At 42.9% G+C, this 27,085-nt stretch overlaps 1 protein-coding gene across 1 annotated transcript; it reads right to left on the minus strand.

The window, feature by feature from the left end:
- Positions 1–12,640: 12,640 nt before the first annotated feature.
- On the minus strand, positions 12,641–15,278 carry LOC148523952 (olfactory receptor 6B1-like). Its single transcript, XM_088472481.1, has 2 exons — positions 15,244–15,278; positions 12,641–13,712 (listed from the first exon to the last, which is right to left on the minus strand). Exon 2 carries the CDS (start codon positions 13,680–13,682, stop codon positions 12,744–12,746), a length of 939 nt encoding a protein of 312 aa, XP_088328607.1. The 5' UTR covers positions 13,683–13,712; positions 15,244–15,278; the 3' UTR covers positions 12,641–12,743.
- Positions 15,279–27,085: the final 11,807 nt, after the last annotated feature.

Raw genomic sequence — 27,085 nt, forward strand, 5'->3', positions numbered from 1 at the left:
AGACCTGCTGGTGAAAACACTGTCAGCTGAAGCAGAACGTGACACGTCAATAGCTCCTTCTTCATTTTCTCCCACAACTGGGGCTGCCAGGAAAAAAATAAGGTATCCTAAGCAACCCGCTGGAGGTGATGCAGGGCAGGCAGGACCATGTTTGGACATCTGGTCTGGACTGAAGTACCTGGCAACAATTTCTGACATGTCTACTGTCACTACATATGATACTGTCACCATTGACAGAATGGTGGAGGATTACATCGGTGACAGCATCCAAGTAGGCATGTCAAACAATCCATACCTGTACTGGCAGGAAAAAGAGGCAATTTGGAGGCCCCTGTACAAACTGGCTCTATTTTACCTGAGTTGCCCCCCCTCCAGTGTGTACTCCGAAAGAGTGTTTAGTGCAGCCGGGAACCTCGTCAGCGAAAGGCATAGGAGGTTGCTTCCACAAAATGTGGAGAAGATGATGTTCATAAAAATGAATTATCAACTCTTCCAGGGAGACCAGCCTCCAGAAGGTACAGAGGGACCTGTGGTGGTGGATTCAAGTGGGGACGAGTTAATACTCTGTGAGGATGAGGATGTACACAACACAGAAGAGGTTGAGGAATCGGTGGATGAGGAGGATGAGGATGACATCTTGCCTCCGTAGAGCCAGTTTGTGCAGGGACAGATTAATTGCCAGCTTGTTTTGTGGGGGCCCAAACAAACCAATAATTTCAGCCACAGTTGTGTGGCAGACCCTGGCACTGAAATGATTGGTTTGTTAAAGAGTGCATGTCCTGTTTATACAACATAAGGGTGGGTGGGAGGGCCCAAGGACAATTCCATCTTGCACCTCTTTTTTTTCTTGGCATTATGTACAATTTGGGGCCTAGTTTTTCAAACTGCCATCCTGTCTGCCACTGCAATGTCACTCCTAGATGGGTCACGTGTTTGTGCCGCCCACTCGTGTCGCTTAGCATAGTCATCCAGCTACCTCGGTGCAACCTTTTGGACATAAAAACACTATTGTGAGGTGTGAGGTGTTCAGAATAGACTGGAAATTAGTGGAAATTAAGGTTATTGAGGTTAATAATAGCATAGGAGCAAAAAAACCAACACATTCTGTGATTTCTGCTGTTTTTATGCTTTTTAAAAAAAAAATACAGATCCAAAACACAAAACCCAGAACCCAAAACACAGAAGGGTGGTTTTGGCAAAACCAATCCAGATCCAAAACACGAAGAAAGATCCAGATCCAAAACCAAAACACAAAACACGAAAAGTGGCCCGTGCACACCCCTAATATATATATATATATATATATATATATATATAGGTACACAGTGTAAGTCTCAGATTGTGTCCAAACACACAGCGTCACTCCAGGATTTTCACAAATAGCAGCTTTAATGTGGTTTCAACGTTTCAAGGCTCCTTGGCCCCGTCGTCAGGAAAACAGTACACAAACAGACACAAACATACACTTACCTATATACCCCACCGAGTGCACAGAAAGATTGAAGCAGCCGCTGACCCGCGATCACGTGACCGGAGGGCGTGAGTCGCCTTCAATGTGACGTCACTCGTCTCACCTCCGGAGGTTGCTAAGACAACCGAACACGCTACTGCAATTGTTGGCTGAAAGGAAGAAACATAGTAAGAAAAAACACTTAGTGAAAAATACTGTGCTTAAGAATAATGTCTGCATTCACAGTAAGAGTAAAATACAGTTATTAGTTGTAATATGTATAAGGAACACTGAATACCAAAAGGCTATCAATACTGAAAAAATATACAAAACAAGAAGTCATAAGAATGAATAAGAATTAAAGAAAAGAGTTCCAGGCAATACGCTCATTCAGCCCATACGGCTGTACTGTATTCAATCTTAGGATCCACTTCGCTTCAAGTATACTGAGCGCTGCCACTCTGTCACCACCTCTGGGAAGATCCGGTATGTGATCAATGATTCTGTAGCGTAAAGTGGACAGCTGATGTCCCAATCGTTTGAAATGCTTGGCAACCAGCTGTTCTATATCCCTTCCTGTGAGAGCTAGTCTAATTGAAGACCTATGTAAGGCCATACGTTCCTTAAAGGAGCATGATGTCATGCCCACATAACACAAGGAACATGGGCATGTGATTAAGTACACCACAAATTGGGTGTTACATGACAGCACATGCCTGATTTTATATTTTTTGCCTGTGTGTGGATGATGGAAAATATTGCCTGTTTGCAAAAAGCCGCATGTTACACAAGACGGACATTTGTAACAACCTGGCTTTTTATACGATGTCATAAGTTCCGTAGGTTTATAGTCCGTAATGTCAGCATGAACAAGAAGATCCTTCAAGTTTTTCCCACGTCTATAGCAAACCATAGGCTGGGTCTTATTGAAAACGGGAAGATCCTTGTCACTGGAGACAATTGGCCATAATGCTTTAGAGCCACGGGGTAGCACTGCGCTAGATGAAGAGAAAGTAGTGACCCAAGGGAAACGATCTTGTTTGTTGTTTTTAGGTTTAGACAATAAAAGGTCATCACGGTTAAGGGTCAACACTCGTTGTTTGATAGCTGTTAGTTGTTTCATTGGGTATCCCCTTGATCGAAATTTGTATATAACTTCATCTAAGCGGTCTGATAATTCATTCCTATTGCTGGTAATTCGTGCTATTCTAATCATCTGTGAAAACGGAAGGCCTTTTTTAAGTGATAGAGGATGATGACTTCCTTTGACCAATAAGGTGTTCCTGTCTGTATCCTTTTGGAATACCGATGTACTGATAACTCCATCATGGATGCTGATCTCTACATCCAAAAAGTCTATTTTTGCCTTATCCCATCTATAGGTGAACTTAATAGGGCCATTAGATTGATTTATGTTCATCATCAAAGCTTCAAACAAATCGCTGCCTCCAGACCATAACATAAAAAGGTCATCTATATATCGCGTGAACAATTTGATATAGGAAATGTTGTTAGAAGACCCAAAAAATAATTGTTGTTCCTGCTGCAACATATAAACGTTGGCGTACGATGGGGCCACATTGGACCCCATCGCACAGCCAGATTGTTGGAGGTAGTACTCCCCGTCAAATAAAAAGTAATTGCGTGTGATGGTTAATTCCAAGAGGGTCATAAAGAGATCTTTATCAATCCCTAATGGGGATGATAGATTATCCAAGAATATTCTCATGGCTGTCAATCCTGCTACATGAGGTATTGAAGTGTACAGGCTCTGAACATCCATCACACACATAATTAAATCATTGTCAATTGTCGAAAAGTTCTTTAATAAATTCAAAAAGGACGTAGTGTCCTTCAGACATATCGGTTGTTGAGTGACATGGGGTTGTATCAACGAATCCAATAGCAGAGAGACCGGTTGGTACATGGAACCTCTGGCAGAAATGATGGGACGTCCTGGCGGAGGAAAATTTTTTTTGTGGATCTTTGGAACACTGTACATGACAGGAGTAATCGGAGCCTTCTGTTGTATTGCTTCATAGGTTTTTTGATTGATCATCTTATCATCCAAGGCCTTTTTTAGGATAGTATTGAGTTCTCTGTGGAATTCTTTAGTGGGATTAGTTGGTAACTTGACATATGTATGCTGATCCGCTAGTTGCCTCATGATTTCATCCTTATAGGGTTGTAGGTCTTGTATTACGATGCCCCCGCCTTTGTCGGCAGGGCGTATAACAATTGAGCGATCTTGACTCATACTACGTAAAGAGTCCTGTTCAGCCCTGGTGAGATTAGAGTGCTTCTTTATAGGAACTTGGGAGTATCTTTGTATAGCATCATTCATCAGGCGTGAATAGGTCTTAATGGAAGGATTGGTGGAAGGTGGATCAAACTTAGACCGGGATCGGGCTGATAGAAATGGAGTAAGAGGAGTTGCAGTATCTAAAAGAGGCTGATGTTGAAAATATTCCTTACGACGAAGATTTCGTGTCATTTTGTGTAAGTCAACCTGCCAGCTAAATTCATCATGTGAATTAGTAGGGTTGAACGATAATCCCTTATTAAGTACCCGTTCCTCCGTTCTAGTAAGGGGACGTGATGAGAGATTGAAAACTAATTTTTCTTTCTTGTTGTTCCTCTTGAAAATCCTCTCGTTTTGGCCACTTCTTCTGGTACGACCAAGTTTTTTGACCCTTTGGCCCGTGTGTGTATGCCTGGGGGGGCTCTTTGAGATTGGGATGATTCATCAGAATCCATGACCGCAAAGTCACTGTCACTACATGAGGATTGTGATTCACCTAATGATTTATCATGACGTGATCGCCATGATTGTCGTCCTGGGAAACGCCTGGGTCTTTGTGCCTGATTCGTGCCTGTTAGCCAACGGTACACCCGCTTGTCCTCATAATCTTGTTGTACCGTCATAAGTTTGGTCTTTTTAAATTTCAACAGCTCCTTTTTGTACATATCACATTGTGTGTTTAATTTAGTTTCTCCCACTGGCAAGTTTAAACCTGCAAAATCTGTAGCAGCCATGTCTGGTGTTAAAATAGGTTCCATATTTAAATCCCACTCTTTTTCTCAAAAAGAAGTGTGCCGCAGACACAGTTCTAGCAAGGGCGCACAGATGAGAGTAAAAATAAGCATATAATAAAAAGTAAGCGGTGCCTTAACCCTGTAGAAACCCACAATGGGTCCCTATACACATAGTCCACTATGGCCCGGCACTCGCTGATCCTCCATGTAATAATAAGACCTGGGTGCTCGCTTGAGGCAGTAGTATACAGGTACACAGTGTAAGTCTTCTTTTTGAGAAAAAGAGTGGGATTTAAATATGGAACCTATTTTAACACCAGACATGGCTGCTACAGATTTTGCAGGTTTAAACTTGCCAGTGGGAGAAACTTTATGTTTCACAGATGCTGAAGCCAGCAATATTCTATTCCCATCTGATGTAACTAAGGACATCACTGACATACAGGTGGAGGATATTTATCATCAGCTCTTAAAATTAAGAAAACGGGAAATCGATTATTTACTCCATGGCACGACCCTGTCGGATTATTTTCGTCAAAAATTGATACCAAGGGGATTTAGGGTCAGGAACATCCCTACTATCGGCAGGACAAGCCCTGATTTTTGTAGAAGATGGGTAGCCGTCCTTAATAAATGTAGCCTGGACCTCATGCTCCTTGTCATAGAGGAGGCAGGAAAGGAACTTGCCAGTGTTAAAAATAAAATAACATCGATTAAGGTCACCCATGCCTCTATATTATCTGATCAAATTCACAACTCCTGGTGGCAAAAATTAAACATACAATGTGATATGTTCAAAAAGGAGCTGTTGAAATTTAAAAAGACCAAACTTATGACGGTACAACAAGATAATGAGGACAAGCGGGTGTACCGTTGGCTAACAGGCACGAATCAGGCACAAAGACCCAGGCATTTCCCAGGATGACAATCATGGCGATAACGTCATGACAAATCATTAGGTGAATCACAATCCTCACGTAGTGACAGTGACTTTGCGGTCATGGATTCTGATGAATCATCCCAATCTCAAAGAGCCCCCCCCAGGCATACACACACGGGCCAAAGGGTCAAAAAACTTGGTCGTACCAGAAGAAGTGGCCAAAACGAGAGGATTTTCAAGAGGAACAACAAGAAAGAAAAATTAGTTTTCAATCTCTCATCACGTCCCCTTACTAGAACGGAGGAACAGGTACTTAATAAGGGATTATCGTTCATCCCTACTAATTCACATGATGAATTCAGCTGGCAGGTTGACTTACACAAAATGACACGAAATCTTCGTCATAAGGAATATTTTCAACATCAGCCTCTTTTAGATACTGCAACTCCTCTTACTCCATTTCTATCAGCCCGATCCCGGTCTAAGTTTGATCCACCTTCCACCAATCCTTCCATTAAGACCTATTCATGCCTGATGAATGATGCTGTACAAAGATACTCCCAAATTCCTATAAAGAAGCACTCTAATCTCACCAGGGCTGAACAGGACTCTTTATGTAGTCTGAGTCAAGATCGCTCAATTGTTATACGCCCTGCCGACAAAAGCGGGGGCATCGTAATACAAGACCTACAACCCTATAAGGATGAAATCATGAGGCAACTAGTGGATCAGCATACATATGTCAAGTTACCAACTAATCCCACTAAAGAATTCCACAGAGAACTCAACACTATCCTAAAAAAGGCCTCGGATGATAAGATGATCAATCAAAAAACCTATGAAGCAATACAACAAAAGGATCCGATTACTCCTGTCATTTACACTGTTCCAAAGATCCACAAAAAAAATTTTCCTCCGCCAGGACGTCCCATCATTTCTGCCAGAGGTTCCATGTACCAACCGGTCTCTCTGCTATTGGATTCGTTGATACAACCCCATGTCACTCAACAACCGACATGTCTGAAGGACACTACGTCCTTTTTGAATTTATTAAAGAACTTTTCGACAATTGACAATGATTTAATTATGTGTGTGATGGATGTTCAGAGCCTGTACACTTCAATACCTCATGTAGCAGGATTGACAGCCATGAGAATATTCTTGGATAATCTATCATCCCCATTAGGGATTGATAAAGATCTCTTTATGACCCTCTTGGAATTAACCATCACACGCAATTACTTTTTATTTGACGGGGAGTACTACCTCCAACAATCTGGCTGTGCGATGGGGTCCAATGTGGCCCCATCGTACGCCAACGTTTATATGTTGCAGCAGGAACAACAATTATTTTTTGGGTCTTCTAACAACATTTCCTATATCAAATTGTTCACGCGATATATAGATGACCTTTTTATGTTATGGTCTGGAGGCAGCGATTTGTTTGAAGCTTTGATGATGAACATAAATCAATCTAATGGCCCTATTAAGTTCACCTATAAATGGGATAAGGCAAAAATAGACTTTTTGGATGTAGAGATCAGCATCCATGATGGAGTTATCAGTACATCGGTATACCACAAGGATACAGACAGGAACACCTTATTGGTCAAAGGAAGTCATCATCCTCCATCACTTAAAAAAGGCCTTCCGTTTTCACAGATGATTAGAATAGCACGAATTACCAGCCATAGGAATGAATTATCGGACCGCTTAGATGAAGTTATATACAAATTTCGATCAAGGGGATACCCAATGAAACAACTAACAGCTATCAAACAACGAGTGTTGACCCTTAACCGTGATAACCTTTTATTGTCTAAACCTAAAAACAACAAACAAGATCGTTTCCCTTGGGTCACTACATTCTCTTCATCTAGCGCAGTGCTACCCCGTGGCTCTAAAGCATTATGGCCAATTGTCTCCAGTGACAAGGATCTTCCCGTTTTCAATAAGACCCAGCCTATGGTTTGCTATAGACGTGGGAAAAACTTGAAGGATCTTCTTGTTCATGCTGACATTACGGACTATAAACCTACGGAACTTATGACATCGTATAAAAAGCCAGGTTGTTACAAATGTCCGTCTTGTGTAACATGCGGCTTTTTGCAAACAGGCAATATTTTCCATCATCCACACACAGGCAAAAAATATAAAATCAGGCATGTGCTGTCATGTAACACCAAATTTGTGGTGTACTTAATCACATGCCCATGTTCCTTGTGTTATGTGGGCATGACATCACGCTCCTTTAAGGAACGTATGGCCTTACATAGGTCTTCAATTAGACTAGCTCTCACAGGAAGGGATATAGAACAGCCGGTTGCCAAGCATTTCAAACGATTGGGACATCAGCTGTCTGCTTTACGCTACAGAATCATTGATCACATACCGGATCTTCCCAGAGGTGGTGACAGAGTGGCAGCGCTCAGTATACTTGAAGCGAAGTGGATCCTAAGATTGAATACAGTACAGCCGTATGGGCTGAATGAGCGTATTGCCTGGAACTCTTTTCTTTAATTCTTATTCATTCTTATGACTTCTTGTTTTGTATATTTTTTCAGTATTGATAGCCTTTTGGTAGTCAGTGTTCCTTATACATATTACAACTAATAACTGTATTTTACTCTTACTGTGAATGCAGACATTATTCTTAAGCACAGTATTTTTCACTAAGTGTTTTTTCTTACTATGTTTCTTCCTTTCAGCCAACAACGGCAGTAGCGTGTTGGGTTGTCTTAGCAACCTCCGAGGTGAGACGAGTGACGTCACATTGAAGGCGAATCGCGCCCTCCGGTCACGTGATCGCGGGTCAGCGGCTGCTTCAATCTTTCTGTGCACTCGGTGGGGTATATAGGTAAGTGTATGTTTGTGTCTGTTTGTGTCTGTTTGTGTACTGTTTTCCTGACGACGGGGCCAGAGGGCCTTGAAACGTTGAAACCACATTAAAGCTGCTATTTGTGAAAATCCTGGAGTGACGCTGTGTGTTTGGACACAATCTGTGACTTACACTGTGTACCTGTATACTACTGCCTCAAGCGAGCACCCAGGTCTTATTGTTACATGGAGGATCAGCGAGTGCCGGGCCATATTGGACTATATATATATATATATATATATATATATAATTACTTGCAGACAGTCATAAAGGAGGATTAGCATTGTGTTTACAAAAGGATAGAGACCTGCTGTGTTTAAATAGAGAGTTAAAGCAACCATCTAGCATAGGGAAATATCCCCAAAACTTTGATATGCCAAGCCGGCATTTATCCAACAAATCAGAAGCATCGATTTGTCACCTACTGCAAATTCTCCCAGATACTAACAATCCTTGTTTTTGTTTTTTTTAAATAAATTGGATTACATTACAGTTAAAAGACTGAGGGGGGAATTCAATTAGACGTGAAAAAGTGAAAACTTAACGTCAGGGAATTTTTCACACTTTGTTTTGGTGCAACATTTTCACGTCTTTTGTTTATGCGCGTTACACGCGAAGCAGAATTCACATGAAAACTGTTAGCGGAGTAATGTGCAAAAAGTACACCTGAATTTCGGGCAATCTGTCTGTACCCCATAAAAAGCCTAACTGACATAGGAAATGAATATAGAAGTGTATTAGTGGTCCTAATGAAAATATTTGGAGTCTTAAATTGTGTGAAATGGCTGTAATATGCATATTTTTGTAACAGTGTAAAAATGATAGCAAGCTATATTTTTGGCCAAAATAAATATTGCAGTTAAATTAGGGGTACATTAAAGTGGGTGCAAGTATATGTTTGAGTCAAAAAAGTGCACTTTTAAAACATTTTAAAAATACACCAGGTGCAGCCACCTGCAATGTTTAAAACACATGTTCCATCCATACCGCCCCCCAAATACCTGACCCACTACTTTAAACCCAGTAGTCACCACAGGTAATATGGAGAGATAGGTCCACCACACCCAAAATGGTTCACGTAGGGGATAGAGGGGTATAATTAAAGGTTCAAATGACATGTTTAATAAAGAAAAACAAATCACTACAAAATACATCTCAATGGTGTGCAGCTGAGATCAAAAATCTTTAGAAACAAGAGATAAGCAGGGCCAGATTAACAATGGGGCGGATGGAGCTACAGCTCCAGGCCTCCACATAAAAATAGTCCCATTGTCATGACAACATGATGTTGACTGGCCATCTGCTCTCCACACGCTCAGCCATAAATAAGTAGTAAAATTGTATTTTCTATTTAACTCACAAAATTAAGCTTTTATATATTTTTTTAACATTTTTATGGAGACATTGAGAGTATAGGTGTACATGCCCACATGGCACTGGCCACCTCCTCTGCTTCTCATAACAGGCCCTTGGTCATTTTCAGCTCCAGGCCCATGTGACCCTCAATCCGGCCCTGAAGATAAGGTACGGCTTGTGTGCAGAGGGAGGGTGGGTCAGGGAGCCACAATAAGCCAGCAGGGAACTACAGCACAGGGAAGGAAAACACTTATACCCAAATATCCTTTTATTGAATCTAGCAGAGGATATGCAGGTAATCATATGCAGTAATCTACATACGGGGTGAGCGGGTTCGGTTCTACTCGGTTCCGTTCGGATTTAAAAACCGAATCTTATTGGCTATCCAAAACTCGTGACAGGTGATAGCCAATAAGATTCGGTTTTTAAAACCGAACGGAACCGAGTAGACCCGAACCCGATCATCCCTTTTATTCAAATTAAGAGGATTAAATCTGTCAAATTTATCGTTTTACCTACTTGTCATCTAGAAACAAATTGTTTCCTTAAAAATATTTCCCCGATTCCTTTCATTTCAAGTTCTAGAGAAGAGCAGAGCTGCAGCACAATTTCACCCAATTACGTGTCGGAGCGCGCCGTCCCACCGAGGTGCCAGGTTCTGCTGGCTCCATTTTCTATTTTCAGTTTTGCTATCCCATCCTATGGAATTGCCATTTTTGCACAGCATTTGTAACTTTGCGTCTTGCAGGATATTTAGTCTGTGACTAGACCTTGGAGAATAATGGACAACTCCGTCTGCGATGTGGTGCGGTCGCAGTAGGACTGGGGACGCAAATTCCACCATTGGAAAATGCAACAACATCACATAAATACTTCGATCATGCTAAATAATTTATCAGTAAATCTGAGCAGTGATTGGGCCTAGACCATAGCTGGCACACGTAAGTAGTATGAAGTGATGACCAACCAGTGTGTGATATACTGTATGTAAAATGCCTTTAGCCAGATTTCAGACTAGATTTTGCAACAAAAGTTCATTATTATAATTATATAAGAGACAATGACAATTATAACCAGATAAAATGTGTGCAAGAAGAAACTGTGTATAGGAAAGATTCCTGGACTGCACACCCTGAATATATATAATGGGAGGTGCTACCTGTTGAGACTTATTGCAGGCACAGGAACAGACAGATAACAGGTGCACAACTCCAAATTACTGATTATATCTAAATACATTATGCAATAAAATTTTGCAATCAATAGAGGGTTTTAGTATAATCATGGCCAAGGTTATGGGCCTACCCACCATATCCAGGTAACCTCTGTTGGGTAGGTCCCTAACATACTAGGGTTCAAATCCAGAGCGCAGGACACCCCTAAATCGGCACAGCCGAGCCACCCCAGGGCATCGCTATAATGAGAAAAGTGAAGTGTGAAGTAAGAAAGATAAGAGCAGCTATGGCTGCATAGAAAGGTGAGAATACAAATATAATAAAAACAACAGTAAAGTGTTAAAATTGTGGAAAAAAGAAAGAATGTGTTATAATATGATGCCCTGATTATGCTAAAAACTTCTACTGATTGCAAAATTTTATTGCATAATGTATTTATATATAATCAGTAATTTGGACTTGTGCACTTGTGATATGTATGTTTCTGTGCCTGCAAGAAGAAACTGTGACTGGTGTGAGAGCGCCATAAATGTGACTGATTGCATTAGGGCGGGTGGGGATCATTAGGTCTACAATAAAAAGGTAGACAGTGTTTTGTTAGACAATACAAGTTAGACAGGCAATAGGTCGACAGGGTCTGAATGTCAACACACTAAAGGTCGACTAGTAAGAAGGTCGTCAGGGACAGAAGGTCGATGCACAAATGGTCGGCACAGAAATGGTCGACACATGTTTTTTTTTTTTCTAGCCCTAATCTTCATCCTAACCCTAACCCTCCCTCCTGGTGCATAACCCTAACCGTTGGGGTAGGTGCCTGACCCTAATCGTCCCTTCTAGTGCCTGTCTAACTTGTATTGTCTACCTAAACAGTGTCTATCTTTTTACTGTAGACCTAAAGACCGGATACCTATTAGGGCAACTGTAGGAGCACCAACACATAACCCAAGTTCTGCTTCTGCAATCCTGTAAATATAGCAGTGACTATTGCTGATGATGGAGTATTAGTTACTTAGCTGAGATATCTGCAATTGACAACAATGTACAAATATGCAGATAACCCACCTCCAAACCTAATACACAGCAATGGTTTCCGCCATGAGAACACTGGAAATATACAGGTTTCCATTAATTATGTACTATACATTGGCTGATGTAAGTGTTTGTTTAGAAAGATTTACACTATCACCGTTATTTTTCTACCGGTGATATGTTGTAGAAACAGATAGCTGTTGAAATATTTTTTAAAAATAGTACCAATAAAAAGATTCAGACCAATGCATTGTGGAGTTTTTTTTCCTAATGGCCTCAAATTCAATGTTAGGTTATAATTTGTATTAAATGTACCAAATTCTATATTGTATGTGTCTTTAGTTAATAATTCCCCACAATAGATCACATAAAAGTTGTCATGTTGTTTTTACCATTGTTTTTAACTGTGTTTAACCATTTAGAACTTAATATAATCTACTGTAACTCTCACACATTAGTGCAATGAACTAATGCAATTGATTGTATGGTAAAAGGACAATGCATAAAAAATGCTTTAAAAATATATCAATAAAATATCTGTATAAAACACATTATTTTTGTTCTTATCTAATAAAGCTGAAAAGCTACATGGTTTGTAATTGTATCGTGACATCTTTTGGAATAGTTACTTGATTTCTTTTAAAATTGTGAATATCAAATATTTATACAATTATTTAATGGATACAAAATTAGAGGAAGGGAGATGTTTGTTGAAATAGTAATATAAATAATTTTATTTCCATAAATGTGTGAATATAAAAATGCGGTTTTGCTTTACAAAACAATTAATAAAAAAATCAGCAACTTATCTGATCAGTTCAATAGTATCAATACAATGATAAATGGTATTTTTGGTGTTTGACCAGCAAATTGAATGACTACAGACCCATACATTTTAAGTTGTATCATTTGACATTTATTTACTATTTTACCTACTTGCTAAACTGACCATATATTCCGAAAGACTTTCCTCAGAGTCTGTTTTATTTCTTCCATTCTAAGACAATATATTATAGGACTGATAAAATGTGGCACGAATGTATAGAGGCAAATAAGTAACACATTGACATCAGCGTCAGATATTGGCTGAGACTGATTATACGCATATACAACCAATCTGGGGACAAAGTACAGAAAAATGACCAGCCAGTGGGTGGTGCACGTGTAAAATAAATTCTGCCAATTTCCAGAATGGGTTATTAAGCGAATCTTCCAGATTATTATCATATATGAAGATATAATGTAGGACAATGGTAAAAGATGCACAACAAAAGCTATAGTAAACACAGTGCGTCTGGTCGGTATAGAGTTTGCACAGGACAAAACAGCAACAGGGGTAAAAGCGCAGAAGCAGTTCCTGATTTTATTTGGGCCACAGTACGGCAGACTAGCCCCCATAACTGCAACTCCTAGTCCAATGGCTGCTGCTATCAGCCAAAAAATTAGGCAGAAGATCGAAACCACTTTGTTGGTAATAATGGAGCCGTAATGAAGCGGTTTACATATAGCAACAAAGCGATCAACCGCCATCAGCATGATAATAAAGGAATCTAGAGTACCCAGATAATGAACAAAGAACACTTGGAAAAAACATGCAGCAAAGGACAAAGAATCATCTCCGAACCAATATTTGGCAATGATCTTTGGCAAGGTCAATGTGTCGAATATGAGGTCAGAGAGAGCCAGGTTTCCGATAATAACATACATTGGTTGGTGTAGATGCTCTCTCTGAATGATCAAGCCTATTACTATGCCATTCGAGAACAGAGATATATTGTAGATCAGGAAGAATATTAAGGAAACCACTACATGAAACTTTTCTGAAAGACCTGGGAAGCCGAGAAGGACAAATTTGACGACATTTGTTGCATTGGCCATTTCTTCATCTGAGAACTTCCACAAGCAGCACTATATACAAAGAAAGATAAATAGTGTAAGATACCATAATAAATTCCCTCACTCATTGCCATTACATACATTCTTATTTGTTCAAAAAAGAAATATAAACTGTCAATTTTATCCAATCGATGAAAATAATTATTGAATCAAACATGTAAACCTATAGTCCAAAGCCTGTAATATGAATACAACTAATGATTGACTTGTTTTAAGAATGTACAGTATTTAAACATTTATCATATCGGTGAAGAGAGTTTTGTTACTAGAGAACATTGAGAAAGAACATTTGGTGAGCTGAAAGTTACTCCAACATGTGTCATGGGATAATTTAATTAAATACCTCTAGATGGAATGGGTATGTATGTAATTCTGGCAGTTGGGATGCCTCCTGTCAAAATACAGTACCAACAGCCAGGGGTGCTGAGAGGAAGGGGGGAGCGGGTACTAATTACCTGGGCCCAGGTCCGTCACTGCCCCCCCTTCCTCTTACATCACAGCAACCCAGCACACGCCCCCCTTCTCCCCATAACCCTAACCCTTCCTTCTTGTAGCCTAACCCTCCCCGTTAGTGCCTAAACCTAAGTCTCCCCCCTTCATGACTAAACCTAACCCCCCTTAGTGCCATATCCCTAAACCCCCAGTGGTGTCTAACCCTAAGCCCCCCTAGGGGTGCCTAACCCTAACCTCCCCCCCAGAAAACCTAACACTAACCCTGCTATGCTGCCTAAACCTAACACTCTCCCCCCCGTGGCTAACAGCTAGGATGCCCCGGCTTACCTCATTTGGGCTGGAGTCTGTCTGTATTTCGGCGTCGGGATTAAGATAGGTGTCGATATTTCGATGTCTATCTTAAGTCCCATGTCGGCCTTCCACCATCAGAATTCAGACCGGCGGCATGCCGTCCACCAGTCTGCTAACTACGGTCTGCTAACTACGCCAGTCTGCTAACCATCTCTTGCTACGGTAGGTCCTGGCAAAAGTTGCAATATTGTTATTTTGTGCAACCAATACACAACACAATTGATGAGTGATTCAGGCATTCATGTCTGGCACCTTGCCCTCAATTCATCACAAAAGAAAGTCTATGATCAACTTTCACGTTAAACAATCACCAGAGATGCATAATAATTAGGTGTGTGGGGGGAGGGGGGGCATGATTCATCTCAATTTTCCTGCAAACTGTAACTGTACCAATCAATCCTATTCCAATCACAATTCCATTGTTATCTTTTATGACTTAAAATATTAATGAAAAGCTGACACAGAGACTAAAATACAGTATATCTGAAATATTTAGAATGATGTATTACTGCACCATAACTGTCCAGTATTCAATCTGAAAATGAAATGTGGCCATCAATGGTCACCTACTGTACAGTAATTGTCCTAAGGGCAATTCTCTACATAATTCCACTTAATAAGTTAGAAAAATTACCCACTACACTAGTTATTAACTTACATGACTGCTGGGTAATTATACTAAATTAGAGAGACATTTCAACACAATAATTTTTTGTAACATTTCAAAACTGTTACTTACGGAGAAAAAATAAATGAAAAAAAACCTTCTAGAGTCATGATCTGGCCTCCGATGTGTCCGTCTCATGTTCTCATCGCCTCTATATACACGCAGATGTGTACTCTGCAGACATGGTCCCCAATGACCTTCATCAAGATCTAATTGCTTATTAATCTACAGTCAAGAAGTGCTACACCCCTAAGGGACTATTCATTAATTCACATCATTGATCAGTGCTGTAACAATTCACACTTTACCATCATGTGTAAAACTGGCCCACAGTGTTGCAGGATTAGAGAAATCCAAATTCACCCAAATTTCCTGAATCTGGACAGTTCTGATTTCCTGAGGAGATCCCGACAGATCCAAATCGCAGTTCGGAATTTAGATTTAAAATTTTCGGATTGCAAAAATGACGTGATGTTTAGCCCAACCAAAACACTTGAGGGTGGTTTTATAGAACTAAAACTGAAACTAAATCCAAAACACGAAGATGAATCCAGACTAAAACCATATCACAGGGCTCAGCGCACATCTCTATGCAGAATAAATGTTTATTTCATTATCATCATACTTGTTTATCTAAGTCACCATAAAATTTCTGTTGTGCCATTCAGGGTCCATACACAGGGTATGCAGTCGGGAAGCCGGCGGACGTAACCCCGACTGTCATATCCCGGCGAGGGTTAAATGACCGGCGTCTAAATCTAGACACCTGTCATTTTATCGATGCCGGGGGGACCGCCTCGGGTGGAGGGTTAGGTTTAGGGGTCCCGGGGGGGACTTAGGGTTAGGCATCCCCCCCGGGAGGTTAGGTTTAGGCTAGGGGGAGGGAGGGTTAGGCACCCCCGGGGGGGACTCAGGGTTAGGCAGCCCCCCGGGGGCACTTGGGTTTAGGCGGCGGGGAAGGGGGGGTTAGGATTAGGCACTTAGAGGGGGGATTAGGGTTAGGCACAGGGGGGGAGAAGGTTAGGGTTAGGCACCCTAAAGGAGGGTTAGGGGGTTAGAATTAGGTTAGTATATACTTACCTGCGACGAACGGGATTTACTCCTCGGGATTCCAACCGCCGGGCAGGGGTCCGGCTGTAAATCATACCAATTCCATACACAGTAACAGTAAAACATGACACACTGTACAGTTTTACACTGTCAGTAATGTAGCTTTAAGATGATATATATTTGGAACAACACAGATCAATAAATGGTCACACTAGGTGGGATGTGGACTACACATGAAGGTTACGGGACTCACTGTATATTGCCAGGCAAGTAGAGGTGAGTCAATTCAGCCTTCAAGGCATCTGTAACCAGAGGTGAGAACTTAGGGCCTGATTCAGAGCCGGACGCTATTTGCGCTCGCACGTCAAGAAAATAGGGGTGGCTATTCAAATGAACCGTTCGCTGTTTGCGGTCTGTTCACGCCTCTAGGTCTGAACGAGCGTTCAAAACTTGCGGTCGTTTTTTGGGAAACTACGCCCCCTGGCCGCTCGCATCCTACGTCATGTCCGCTATTTATTAGATTAATCGAGTACATCGACCAGCGTATGAACTGCTCACTATTCCTGTGGTTGGTTTTTGCTACCACAATTTTGCGAGCAGTTCTGGCCAAAAAAAACCCCGTGACGTAGTCAATGACGCTGAAGTTTTAATTATGCACACCCATAAAACGCCCGTTTTGACCTTTAAGCACGCCTGCGATCGGATCTCCACTCCCCGTTTTCAAGCACCTTCTCCTGTTACCACCCACATACGCCTCATTCTGTCACTCAAATTAGCAGGCATTCGCTATTTTGCGAGCACACGATTTTCGGCCACACTGACTGGTTCGCGCATGCGTATTACGATCCGTACGCATGCGCAGTTGGGCAAACATCGCTCGGAGCGAACGAGCAGCCACTTGCGTCCGGCTCTGAATCAGGCCCCTAGCTAGAGTCGCTGAAAGGGTCAAGAAGACAAGGTACAAGGAGCATTGCAATCAAGAATAGTGTTAGGGAGGAACATCAGGAAGGAGGGCCCTGCCTATGAGAGCTTACATGTTAAGAGGAGGGTTGAACAGTTGGAGGGTAAAATGGGGAGAAGCAAAGGGCAGAGCAGGAGAGAAGAGTTGGGATTTAGGAGGAGGTATGGTAGGCTTTGATGAAAAGATGATGAATACAGATGTGTCCTCTTGCATCTTTGTCGATCGCGCTGCAAACGTGCGCACTCATCGTGCCATGACATTAGCCGTGGCCATGTGTGCCACGCTACGCCATGTTGTGCGCTGCGTTGACGCCATGCAATCTTATGGAGTCACAGATGCCAACACAGTGCTCGTTCCTGGGTGTGCGAATCGCACCACGTGTGGTGCGAAATTGCCGCACAAGCGGCAAAGATGCAGGAGGAAACACATCTGTATAAGGAAAAGGGTTTTGGGGGCATCAGGTATGAGAAAGGGCCTGATTGTAGAGATGTTTCAGAGGAATGGGATTGAAATACTGATGGCTGTTTAGCCGCCAGTTCAAATCCCGACTATGGAAGCCCGACAGGAGGACATCCCGACACCGGCTGGTAAGAATCCTAACCTTTCCTTCTCCCCTCCCAAACCTAACCCTCCCTTCTCCCCTCCCAAACCTAACCTTCCCTTCTCCCCTCCCAAACCTAACCTTCCCTTCTCCCCTCCAAAACCTAACCCTCCCTTCTCCCCTCCCAAACCTAACCCTCCCTTCTCCCCTCCCAAACCTAACCTTCCCTTCTCCCCTCCCAAACCTAACCCTCCCTTCTCCCCTCCCAAACCTAACCTTCCCTTCTCCCCTCCCAAACCTTACCCTCCCTTCTCCCCTCCCAAACCTAACCTTCTCCCCTCCCAAACCTAACCTTCCCTTCTCCCCTCCCAAACCTAACCCTCCCTTCTCCCCTCCCAAACCTAACCCTCCCTTCTCCCCTCCCAAACCTAACCTTCCCTTCTCCCCTCCCAAACCTAACCCTCCCTTCTCCCCTCCCAAACCTAACCTTCCCTTCTCCCCTCCCAAACCTAACCCTCCCTTCTCCCCTCCCAAACCTAACCCTCCCTTCTCCCCTCCCAAATCTAACCTTCCCTTCTCCCCTCCCAAACCTAATCCTCCCTTCTCCCCTCCCAAACCTAACCTTCCCTTCTCCCCTCCCAAACCTAACCTTCCCTTCTCCCCTCCCAAACCTAACCCTCCCTTAGTGGTGCCTAACCCCAAAACTCCAGGGGGGTTGCCTGACTTTATGCCTCCCCGGGGGTGCCTAAACCTAACCCCCCTTTCCGCACCCTAAACCTAACCCTCCCGGGAGGGCTGACTCTAATCTCCCCCCCCGAGTGGGGCCTAACCATAACCCCCTTCCCCTAGCCTAAACTTAATCTCTCCCAAGTGGAGCCTAACCATAACCCACCTCCCCTAGCCTGAACCTAATCTCCCCCAAGTGGAGCCTAACCATAACCCCCCTTCCCCTAGCCTGACCCTAACCTTCTCCGAGGGGTGCCTAACCCTAATCCCCCCCCCGGGTACCTAAACCTAACCCCCCATCCCGGGGCTAAGTAGTATACTTACCTGGCTCTTGGCGATAGGGATGGGCTTCCGGCGACGGATTAAGATAGGTGTCGGTATGTCTATCTTAAGTCCCGTGTCGGGCATCGCGTCCGCAGGTCTATTAACTACATCCCGTTTCAGAGATTGAAATGGCAAGAATGTGATGTAGGGCCTGATTCAACAAAGTACACAGGCCCTGATTCAGAGCCGGACGCTATTTGCGGTCGTTCGTTCTGGAAAAAGGGGTGGCTATTCAAATAAACCGTTCGCTCATTGCGGTCTGTTCACGCCTATAAGTCTGAACGAGCGAACAAAACTTGCGGTTGTAATTTTGAAAAAGACGCCCCCTGGCCGCTCGCACCATACGTCATGTCCGCTATTTATTTGATTAATCGAGTACATCGAACAGCGTATGAACTGCTCGCTATACTTGTGGCTGGTTTTTCCTACCGCTATATTGCGAGCAGTTCTGACTATAAAAAAACCAAGTGACGTGGTCAATGACGCTGCAGTATTAATTATGCACTCCCTTAAAACGCCCGTTTTGACCTTTAAGCACGCCTGCGTTCGGATCTCCACTCCCCGTTTTCAAGCACCTTCCCCTGTTACCACCCACATACGCCTCCTCCTGTCACTCAAAATAGCAGGCATTCGCTATATAGCGAACAAATGATTTTCGGCCGCACTGACTGGTTCGCGCATGCGTATTACAATCCGTACGCATGCGCAGATGAGCGAACATCGCTCGGAACGAACGAGCGGACGCTTACGAGCGGCTCTGAATCAGGGCCACAGATGGAGCGATTGTTAGCCATTGCGCATAAGTATAAACCTCACTGTGTGTGACCTGGCCGTCCTCTCCCGGCGGGTGCTGCCAGAATGTCGGCAAGTATGATTTGAATCCTAGATATGCTTGTTTGTTTAAGCCAGTTTATTGCTAGCGGGCATTTGGGGGTTGCTATTAATTAGTAAACATGTCTTCCTTCTCTACTTAAGGTATTTATCTAGGTGCATATTTTTAAAGTCTATTTAGATTGTAGTATAAATTCTGCCTTAAACCGGTGTTAAACCAAAAAAGAACAGAATAACATTCTATCAGCAATCTCTGCTACAATAGGCTGCTTGGAAAGAACAAATTAGATTTAGCAACCTGCAAGAAGTTTGCTTAGAACCATTTGTGCTGGCATTTTGTTTTTATCTGACTGCATATCTGTACTAATGTAACATTGCTCTATAGCCTCAAATCCTCTCACTTCCAACATTGTCCATTTCAGAATTTAATTTCTGTACCCTTAAATTCTCCATAAATATTCTGCTTAATAATTTACCACTGATGTTTGTACATATATGCTATTTACCAACACTGTACTTTCACCCAGGGCTGGCTCCAGGGGTCTGAGCACCCTCTGCCGGTCCGGTACGTAGAGCCCTGCAATCGCACGCAGACCGAAATTGGGGGTGTGGCCTCATTACTATAGGCCACACCCTCTAAGTGATGTTATTTGGAGGCGTGCCCTCATGGCACACCTCCAAATAATGTCAGGCTGGGGTAAAGTCCAGCCCTCCATCACTGGCTGGGCTTCCCCCAGCCCTCTCCCGTCAGTGAATCGCGCGCCATTCATTCACACTTCGGGGGTCCGGTACCGCCGAATAGCTGTGGTGGTGGGGGTCCCCAACCTCCCGATTTGACCACCCGCGGGCCACTTCGGCACACGGGTGGAACAGCGGGACAATACTGTCCCGCTGAAATCGGGATTGTGGGGAGGGGGTGCGCCCTCTATGGGTGGTGCCCCTGTGCGACCGCACTGGTCGAACACCCCTAGAGCCGGCCCTGCTTTCACCTACATTGTGGCAAATGTACTGCACTGTCTTTATGTCATACAGTCTTCATTCTCACTTCCACTTTCCCTCCCCCTATATCCCTCATCCACACCATGACCACCTTTTCTTCAAGTCTCCCTCTCACCCTACATAACCCTTTACTCCACCCCCATGTTCCCACCTCTATACTGAATCCATAGTCTCCTCCACCTCCTCTTCTGCTTCTCTCCCCTCCTCTGTCTCCTTTCCACACCCTCTGCTTCCCTCCTCCACCTCTCCCGTTTCTTCTTTTTCATTCTCTCTTACCCCAACATGGTCCTACTGAGACATAACTTCGGGGGGCACTACTACTGTGGGCATTACTCAGGGGGTATTACTTATGGGGGCACTACTACTGGGGGCATTACTACAAGGGGCATTACTATTGGGGGCACTGCTACAGGAGGCATTACTATTGGGGGCACTACTACAGGGGGCATTATTTCTACAGGGGGCATTACTACAGGAGACACCACTCTTGGGGACACTGCGTAAGGGGCACCACTACTGGGAGCACTGAATAAAGGGTACTACCATTGTGGGCACTGCATAAGGGCCACTACCACTACTGGGGGCACTGCATAAGGGGCACCACTACTGGGGGCACTGCATAAGGGAAACCACTACTGGGGGCACTGCATAAGGGATACCACTACTGGGGGCACTGCATAAGGGACACCACTACTGGGGGCACTGCATAAGGGGCACCACTACTAGGGGCACTGCATAAGGGGCACCACTACTGGGGGCACTGCATAAGGGGCACCACTACTAGGGGCACTGCATAAGGGTTACCACTACTGGGGGCACTGCATAAGGGGCACCACTACTGGGGGCACTGCATAAGGGGCACCACTACTAGGGGCACAGCATAAGGGAAACCACTACTGGGGGCACTGCATAAGGGTCACTACTACTGGGGCACTGTATAAGGTACAATACCACTACTGTGGGCTCTGCATAGGGGGCACCACTACTGGGGCATTGAATAAGGGGCACTACTACTGGGGACACTGCATAAGGGGCACCACTACTAGGGGCACTGCATAAGGGAAACCACTACTGGGGGCACTGCATAAGGGGCACCACTACTGGGGGCACTGCATAAGGGAAACAACTACTGGGGGCACTGCATAAGGGGCACCACTGCTAGGGGCACTGCATAAGGGAAACCACTACTGGGGGAACTGAATAAGGGGCACCACTACTGGGGGCACTGCACAAGGGGCACCACTACTGGGGGCATTGCATAAGGTGCAATACCACTACTGTGGGCTCTGCATAAGGGGTACCACTACTGGAGGCACTGCATAAGGGTCACTACCACTACTGGAGGCACTGAATAATGGAGACTACCACTACTGGAGGCACTGAATAAGGGGCACTACCACTACTGGAGGCACTGAATAATGGAGACTACCACTACTGAGGGCACTGAATAAGGGGCACTACCACTACTGGAGGCACTGAATAATGGAGACTACCACTACTGGGGGCACTGCATAAGGGGCACCACTACTGGGGGCACTGAATAAGGGGCACTACCACTACTGGAGGCACTGAATAATGGAGACTACCACTACTAGGGACACTGCATAAGGGGCACCACTACTGGGGGCACTGCATAATGGGCACCACTATTGGGGGCACTGAATAAAGGGCAATATCACTGTGGGCACTGGATAAGGGGCACTACCACTGTGGGTACTGCATAAGGGGCACTGCAGTTTTTGGATTTGTGGTCATATTTAGTACATCCTGCTCTGTATATCTATACATTTGTGCAGTTCACTTTACATAGGGTGGTATATACTAAAGTGAAAAATGTGGTAAAATTCTGTTTTCGTTGGTTTAGCAAACATGGTTCAGGGGCTGTGGAGGTTCAGAGAAGAAGGTAAGTGTGGGAGGAATCACATAATAAATGTAAAGGGACTATGGGACTGATTCACTCTGGATCGCAACTGCGATTGCGGCTCCGATTAAGCACACAGTCTGACTGCGATGATATGCTAATCTATTGCAATCGCTATACCGTCGCAGCACTACATAAAGACGCCCACCTTATCTTACACACATCTGTAATGTTTAGCAAGACTGCAAAACCATCGGTAACATCGAGTACCATCGCAGCCTCACGCACACTGTCACAAGCTCACCACCCACACACACGGCACTTCCAGTCAATCACCCTGCAGTGGGTCTGCGTAGTCACTGCGATCGCAGTCCCGGTCGCAGTGGCCGGTTCGAGCCCGCACACTGCGATACATACGCAGAAAGCAATAATCGGCCGATAGCGTGCGTAATTGCAGTTGCGATCCAACCTGAATCAGGCCCAGAGTACTGTATTGAAAAAACTTAGCATATTTCTTTAGTAAGTCAGCCCTCTGACGAAGCCGATGACGAAACGCGTAGGGGTGTTGCCCTGTGACGTAATACGGACCAGTACGGGACTGTGGATGACTGCGGCTAAAGGCAGCTCTGGCACGGTGTGACTTCAGTAAGGAGGAAATCGGCGTGGTTTGAGAGCCCGAGACAGCCGTGGAATAAGAAGTTTTTATCCTTGGTACGAGCCTGATTATGAAACTTGTGTCGATGTTTATGCCTGTTAAATAAAACTTTTTATGCGCTATTTTATTTTGACATATATATTCACAATTACCCATTATGCACTAATATCTTTAAAACAATCAATATAAGCAATCAATCAATCAATCAATTAATTAATACTTAATCAATATAGGCTGCAATCCCAAAGTCTATCCTTTTGCCAGTCCAAGGACAAATATAGTTTTAATAGAATTTGGGGGTCTTTACTCTTTTAAAATAACACTTTAATACCCTGGATGAATATATGTTCTTTGGAGACGTTTCTGAAGATGGAGGATTTGGGAGGATTTCTTCTTTTGATTTCTATAAGAAGGCCTTACTCCCATAACGTGTGCCCTGTGGTACAGTACTGGGTATGTCAGAAGGGAAGAAGACCAGTCACCTCCTGGCTCTCTTGACACTGTGCCATCAAGAAAGTAGAATCCCTCAGGTGCGTCCACACCACCATCGGTCGCGAAATCAAAACATCGATATTACTGCATGTACAGACCCTGATAGTGGGCGTCTCAGTTCTTGCACCTTCAACTGCACAGATGTATACAAGGGAAGGAGTTGTAGTGGCATTTGCATAAAGTAGATGGGTACCACCAATAGACGCTGCTGCGGGCACTATTACTGTGCCACTCAGAATCACTCCCTTTGTGTTAAAGTCATTTAATAAAAACATGTAATAATCGATGCTTCAAGTAACATACAAGCGATAATGAATGATACAGTAATACAATATTGCAGTGCAATAGGTATAACATGGAATTAGTAGGTGTTGTGGCTTTATCTTGATATTATGAAGGCTGAAATTAGGCTACAGTACAGTATATTGCCAGATAAAGCTGAGTTTAAACCCATTTGTATCTAAAACGCAGATATAAAATGCATTTCAAAAAGTTGCAATTATTACATATATATTCCAAGTTGCACATACAGTATCATAAGATGTGACCCAGCATAATATGTTACAGTATAATATGTTACAGTATAACATGTTACAGTATAATATGTTACAGTATAACATGTTACAGTATAATATGTTACAGTATAATATGTTACAGTATAACATGTTACAGTATAATATGTTACAGTATAACATGTTACAGTATAATATGTTACAGCATAATATGTTACAGTATAATATGTTACAGTATAACATGTTACAGTATAATATGTTACAGTATAATATGTTACAGCATAATATGTTACAGTATAACATGTTACAGTATAATATGTTACAGTATAACATGTTACAGTATAATATGTTACAGCATAATATGTTACAGTATAATATGTTACAGTATAACATGTTACAGTATAATATGTTACAGCATAATATGTTACAGTATAATATATTACAGTATAATATGTAACAGTATAATATGTTACAGTATAATATGTTACAGTATAACATGTTACAGTATAATATGTTACAGTATAATATGTTACAGCATAATATGTTACAGTATAATATGTTACAGTATAATATGTAACAGTATAATATGTTACAGTATAATATGTTACAGTATAACATGTTACAGTATAATATGTTACAGTATAACATGTTACAGTATAATATGTTACAGCATAATATGTTACAGTATAATATGTTACAGTATAACATGTTACAGTATAATATGTAACAGTATAATATGTTACAGTATAATATGTTACAGTATAATATGTTACAGTATAACATGTTACAGTATAATATGTTACAGTATAACATGTTACAGTATAATATGTTACAGTATAACATGTTACAGTATAATATGTTACAGCATAATATGTTACAGTATAATATGTTACAGTATAACATGTTACAGTATAATATGTAACAGTATAATATGTTACAGTATAATATGTTACAGTATAACATGTTACAGTATAATATGTAACAGTATAATATGTTACAGTATAATATGTAACAGTATAATATGTTACAGTATAATATGTTACAGTATAATATGTTACAGTGTAATATATCTGAATAAAACATCAGCTGGTAAGTTGCTAACTCGCATCGTCCACTGCAGCCAGTATTATTTAAGCTTGATACAGTATGTAACAAATCATACTGGGCTTTAATACAGTTTAAAAGCGGATGATTCTGCGGAGGACGCCATCATGGAAACCTGTATTATGTGACTGTTCCTAACTAACTGATACTTATCAAGGAAATGTTATTTCAATCCATTAAAGCTATATCTACTGAATGTATCTATGAATGCATTAGTGATCGCTCTCTCAGGTATCTGTAAACCTAACAACAAACACAGTAACTGCTTATAGCATTAAACACTATAACAATAAAAGGCAGAAATGTTATGGATACTATAGGACTTATTTGCAGTTGAGAGCAAAGCAAAAAATAAGAAAAAAGCAGTAACTGTGCACAGCGGCATCACAATGGGGGTGAGGACCGCACACGGCTGTCACCCGCCGAGGGGTGACACCCAAAGTGCCGAGTCCCCCTCAGTGACAGGAGCCTCTGGGACCCCCTGGAGAGCCTGGAATGAGGGTTCGGGCTGTGAGGCCATGCCCCCTTACTGCGAGGTCACACTCCGTTTTTTATGGCACGCACTACACTACTCACTGCACCTGGTGTCACCAACTGTAGTGACATCACTGACTTTGTACCTGGACAAACCGTATACACATGCAGGGGACCAAATACATATATGTCTGTATTCGTGGTAAATACCGGCTGTTTTTGCAAACAGCCAACAAATGCTGGGAAGCTTTATTCGTATGGTGCATACACACGGTCAGATTTGTTGTCAGATGAACGATAACGATTTTAAAAATCGTTCAATCGTTCATATCTGAAAGAAAATCTGACATGTGAGCCTGCAACGATGAACGATGCGCGTTCCCGATGGTCAGATAACGATATCTGACATCTGATGTGTTTGCAGTCAGAGTTGGACAATTCCATTCATTTTTATACAGTCTGAAATCGTTCAAATCATTGGTAAAATCGTTCAATCGTTCATCTGACATATCTGACCGTGTGTATGCACCATTACACTGCAATTAAGATCTGAGCTAGGACACACCCCTCCCCAATCTGATGCTGGGTACACACTTAGTGATATGTGCCCAGACGATATGTTAGTCCGACAGTCTGACATATCGTACCACGGGTATCGTACGTTCATCCCAGATGCCCGGAGGCAAGTTATCATTTAGTGCCCACCTATCCCCCATATTTACAGCCCTAAGTGGGGTGAATATATTGTGGCCAATGGAGGAGGTGCCCCTTCAGTGCTGGCGGCAGGAGCCTCCATTGTCTCCCATACTTCTGCCCCTGCATTGAGCGATGTAATGATGGACAGAATAATCTCTCGTTCCATCCTACATTGTCTGCAACAGCGCCGCATGCGGTATTATCCGGTTGCCTGTGCAGCACAGCCGACCGGATGATATCGCATGCGACCAAGGGAGCTCATAGATAGTCCGAACACACTGGATGATCCGGCCGATATGTTGTTCTGATTCGGCTACAAACGACATATCGTGCCAACATCATCCTAGTGTGTACCCAGCGTATCTCTCTGCCCATTGTACACCCCCCTTCCCCGCAGTGCCGCAGGGTCTTACCAAGGTGCCAAGTTACTGGCTGTTTTTTGCTTTGCTCCCAGCCCTTATGGTATCACAGTAGTGAATCATATTATAGCAGTTAATATGTCAGTTATGATTAAAAGGATTATCTGTATGAATAATGAAAACACCGGCTACACAACCTCATATTAGTTCTATTGAGGGTATGTCTCTTACTGTCCTCCCATAGCTAATATATCCAGAACTCACAGGTAATAAGTTATACGTACAAGCGGACCTTGGCCACCCCTTTACAGGGAAAAGGTATTTTTGTT

Source organism: Taudactylus pleione, unplaced genomic scaffold, assembly GCF_031769625.1.
Source record: "Taudactylus pleione unplaced genomic scaffold, aTauple2 ptg000124l, whole genome shotgun sequence".
NCBI lineage: Eukaryota > Metazoa > Chordata > Amphibia > Anura > Myobatrachidae > Taudactylus > Taudactylus pleione.

What these genes read in the sequence shown, in the direction of transcription:
- LOC148523952 (XM_088472481.1), bottom strand. Translation starts at nt 13,682, where the DNA reads ATGGCCAATGCAACAAATGTCGTCAAATTTGTCCTTCTCGGCTTCCCA.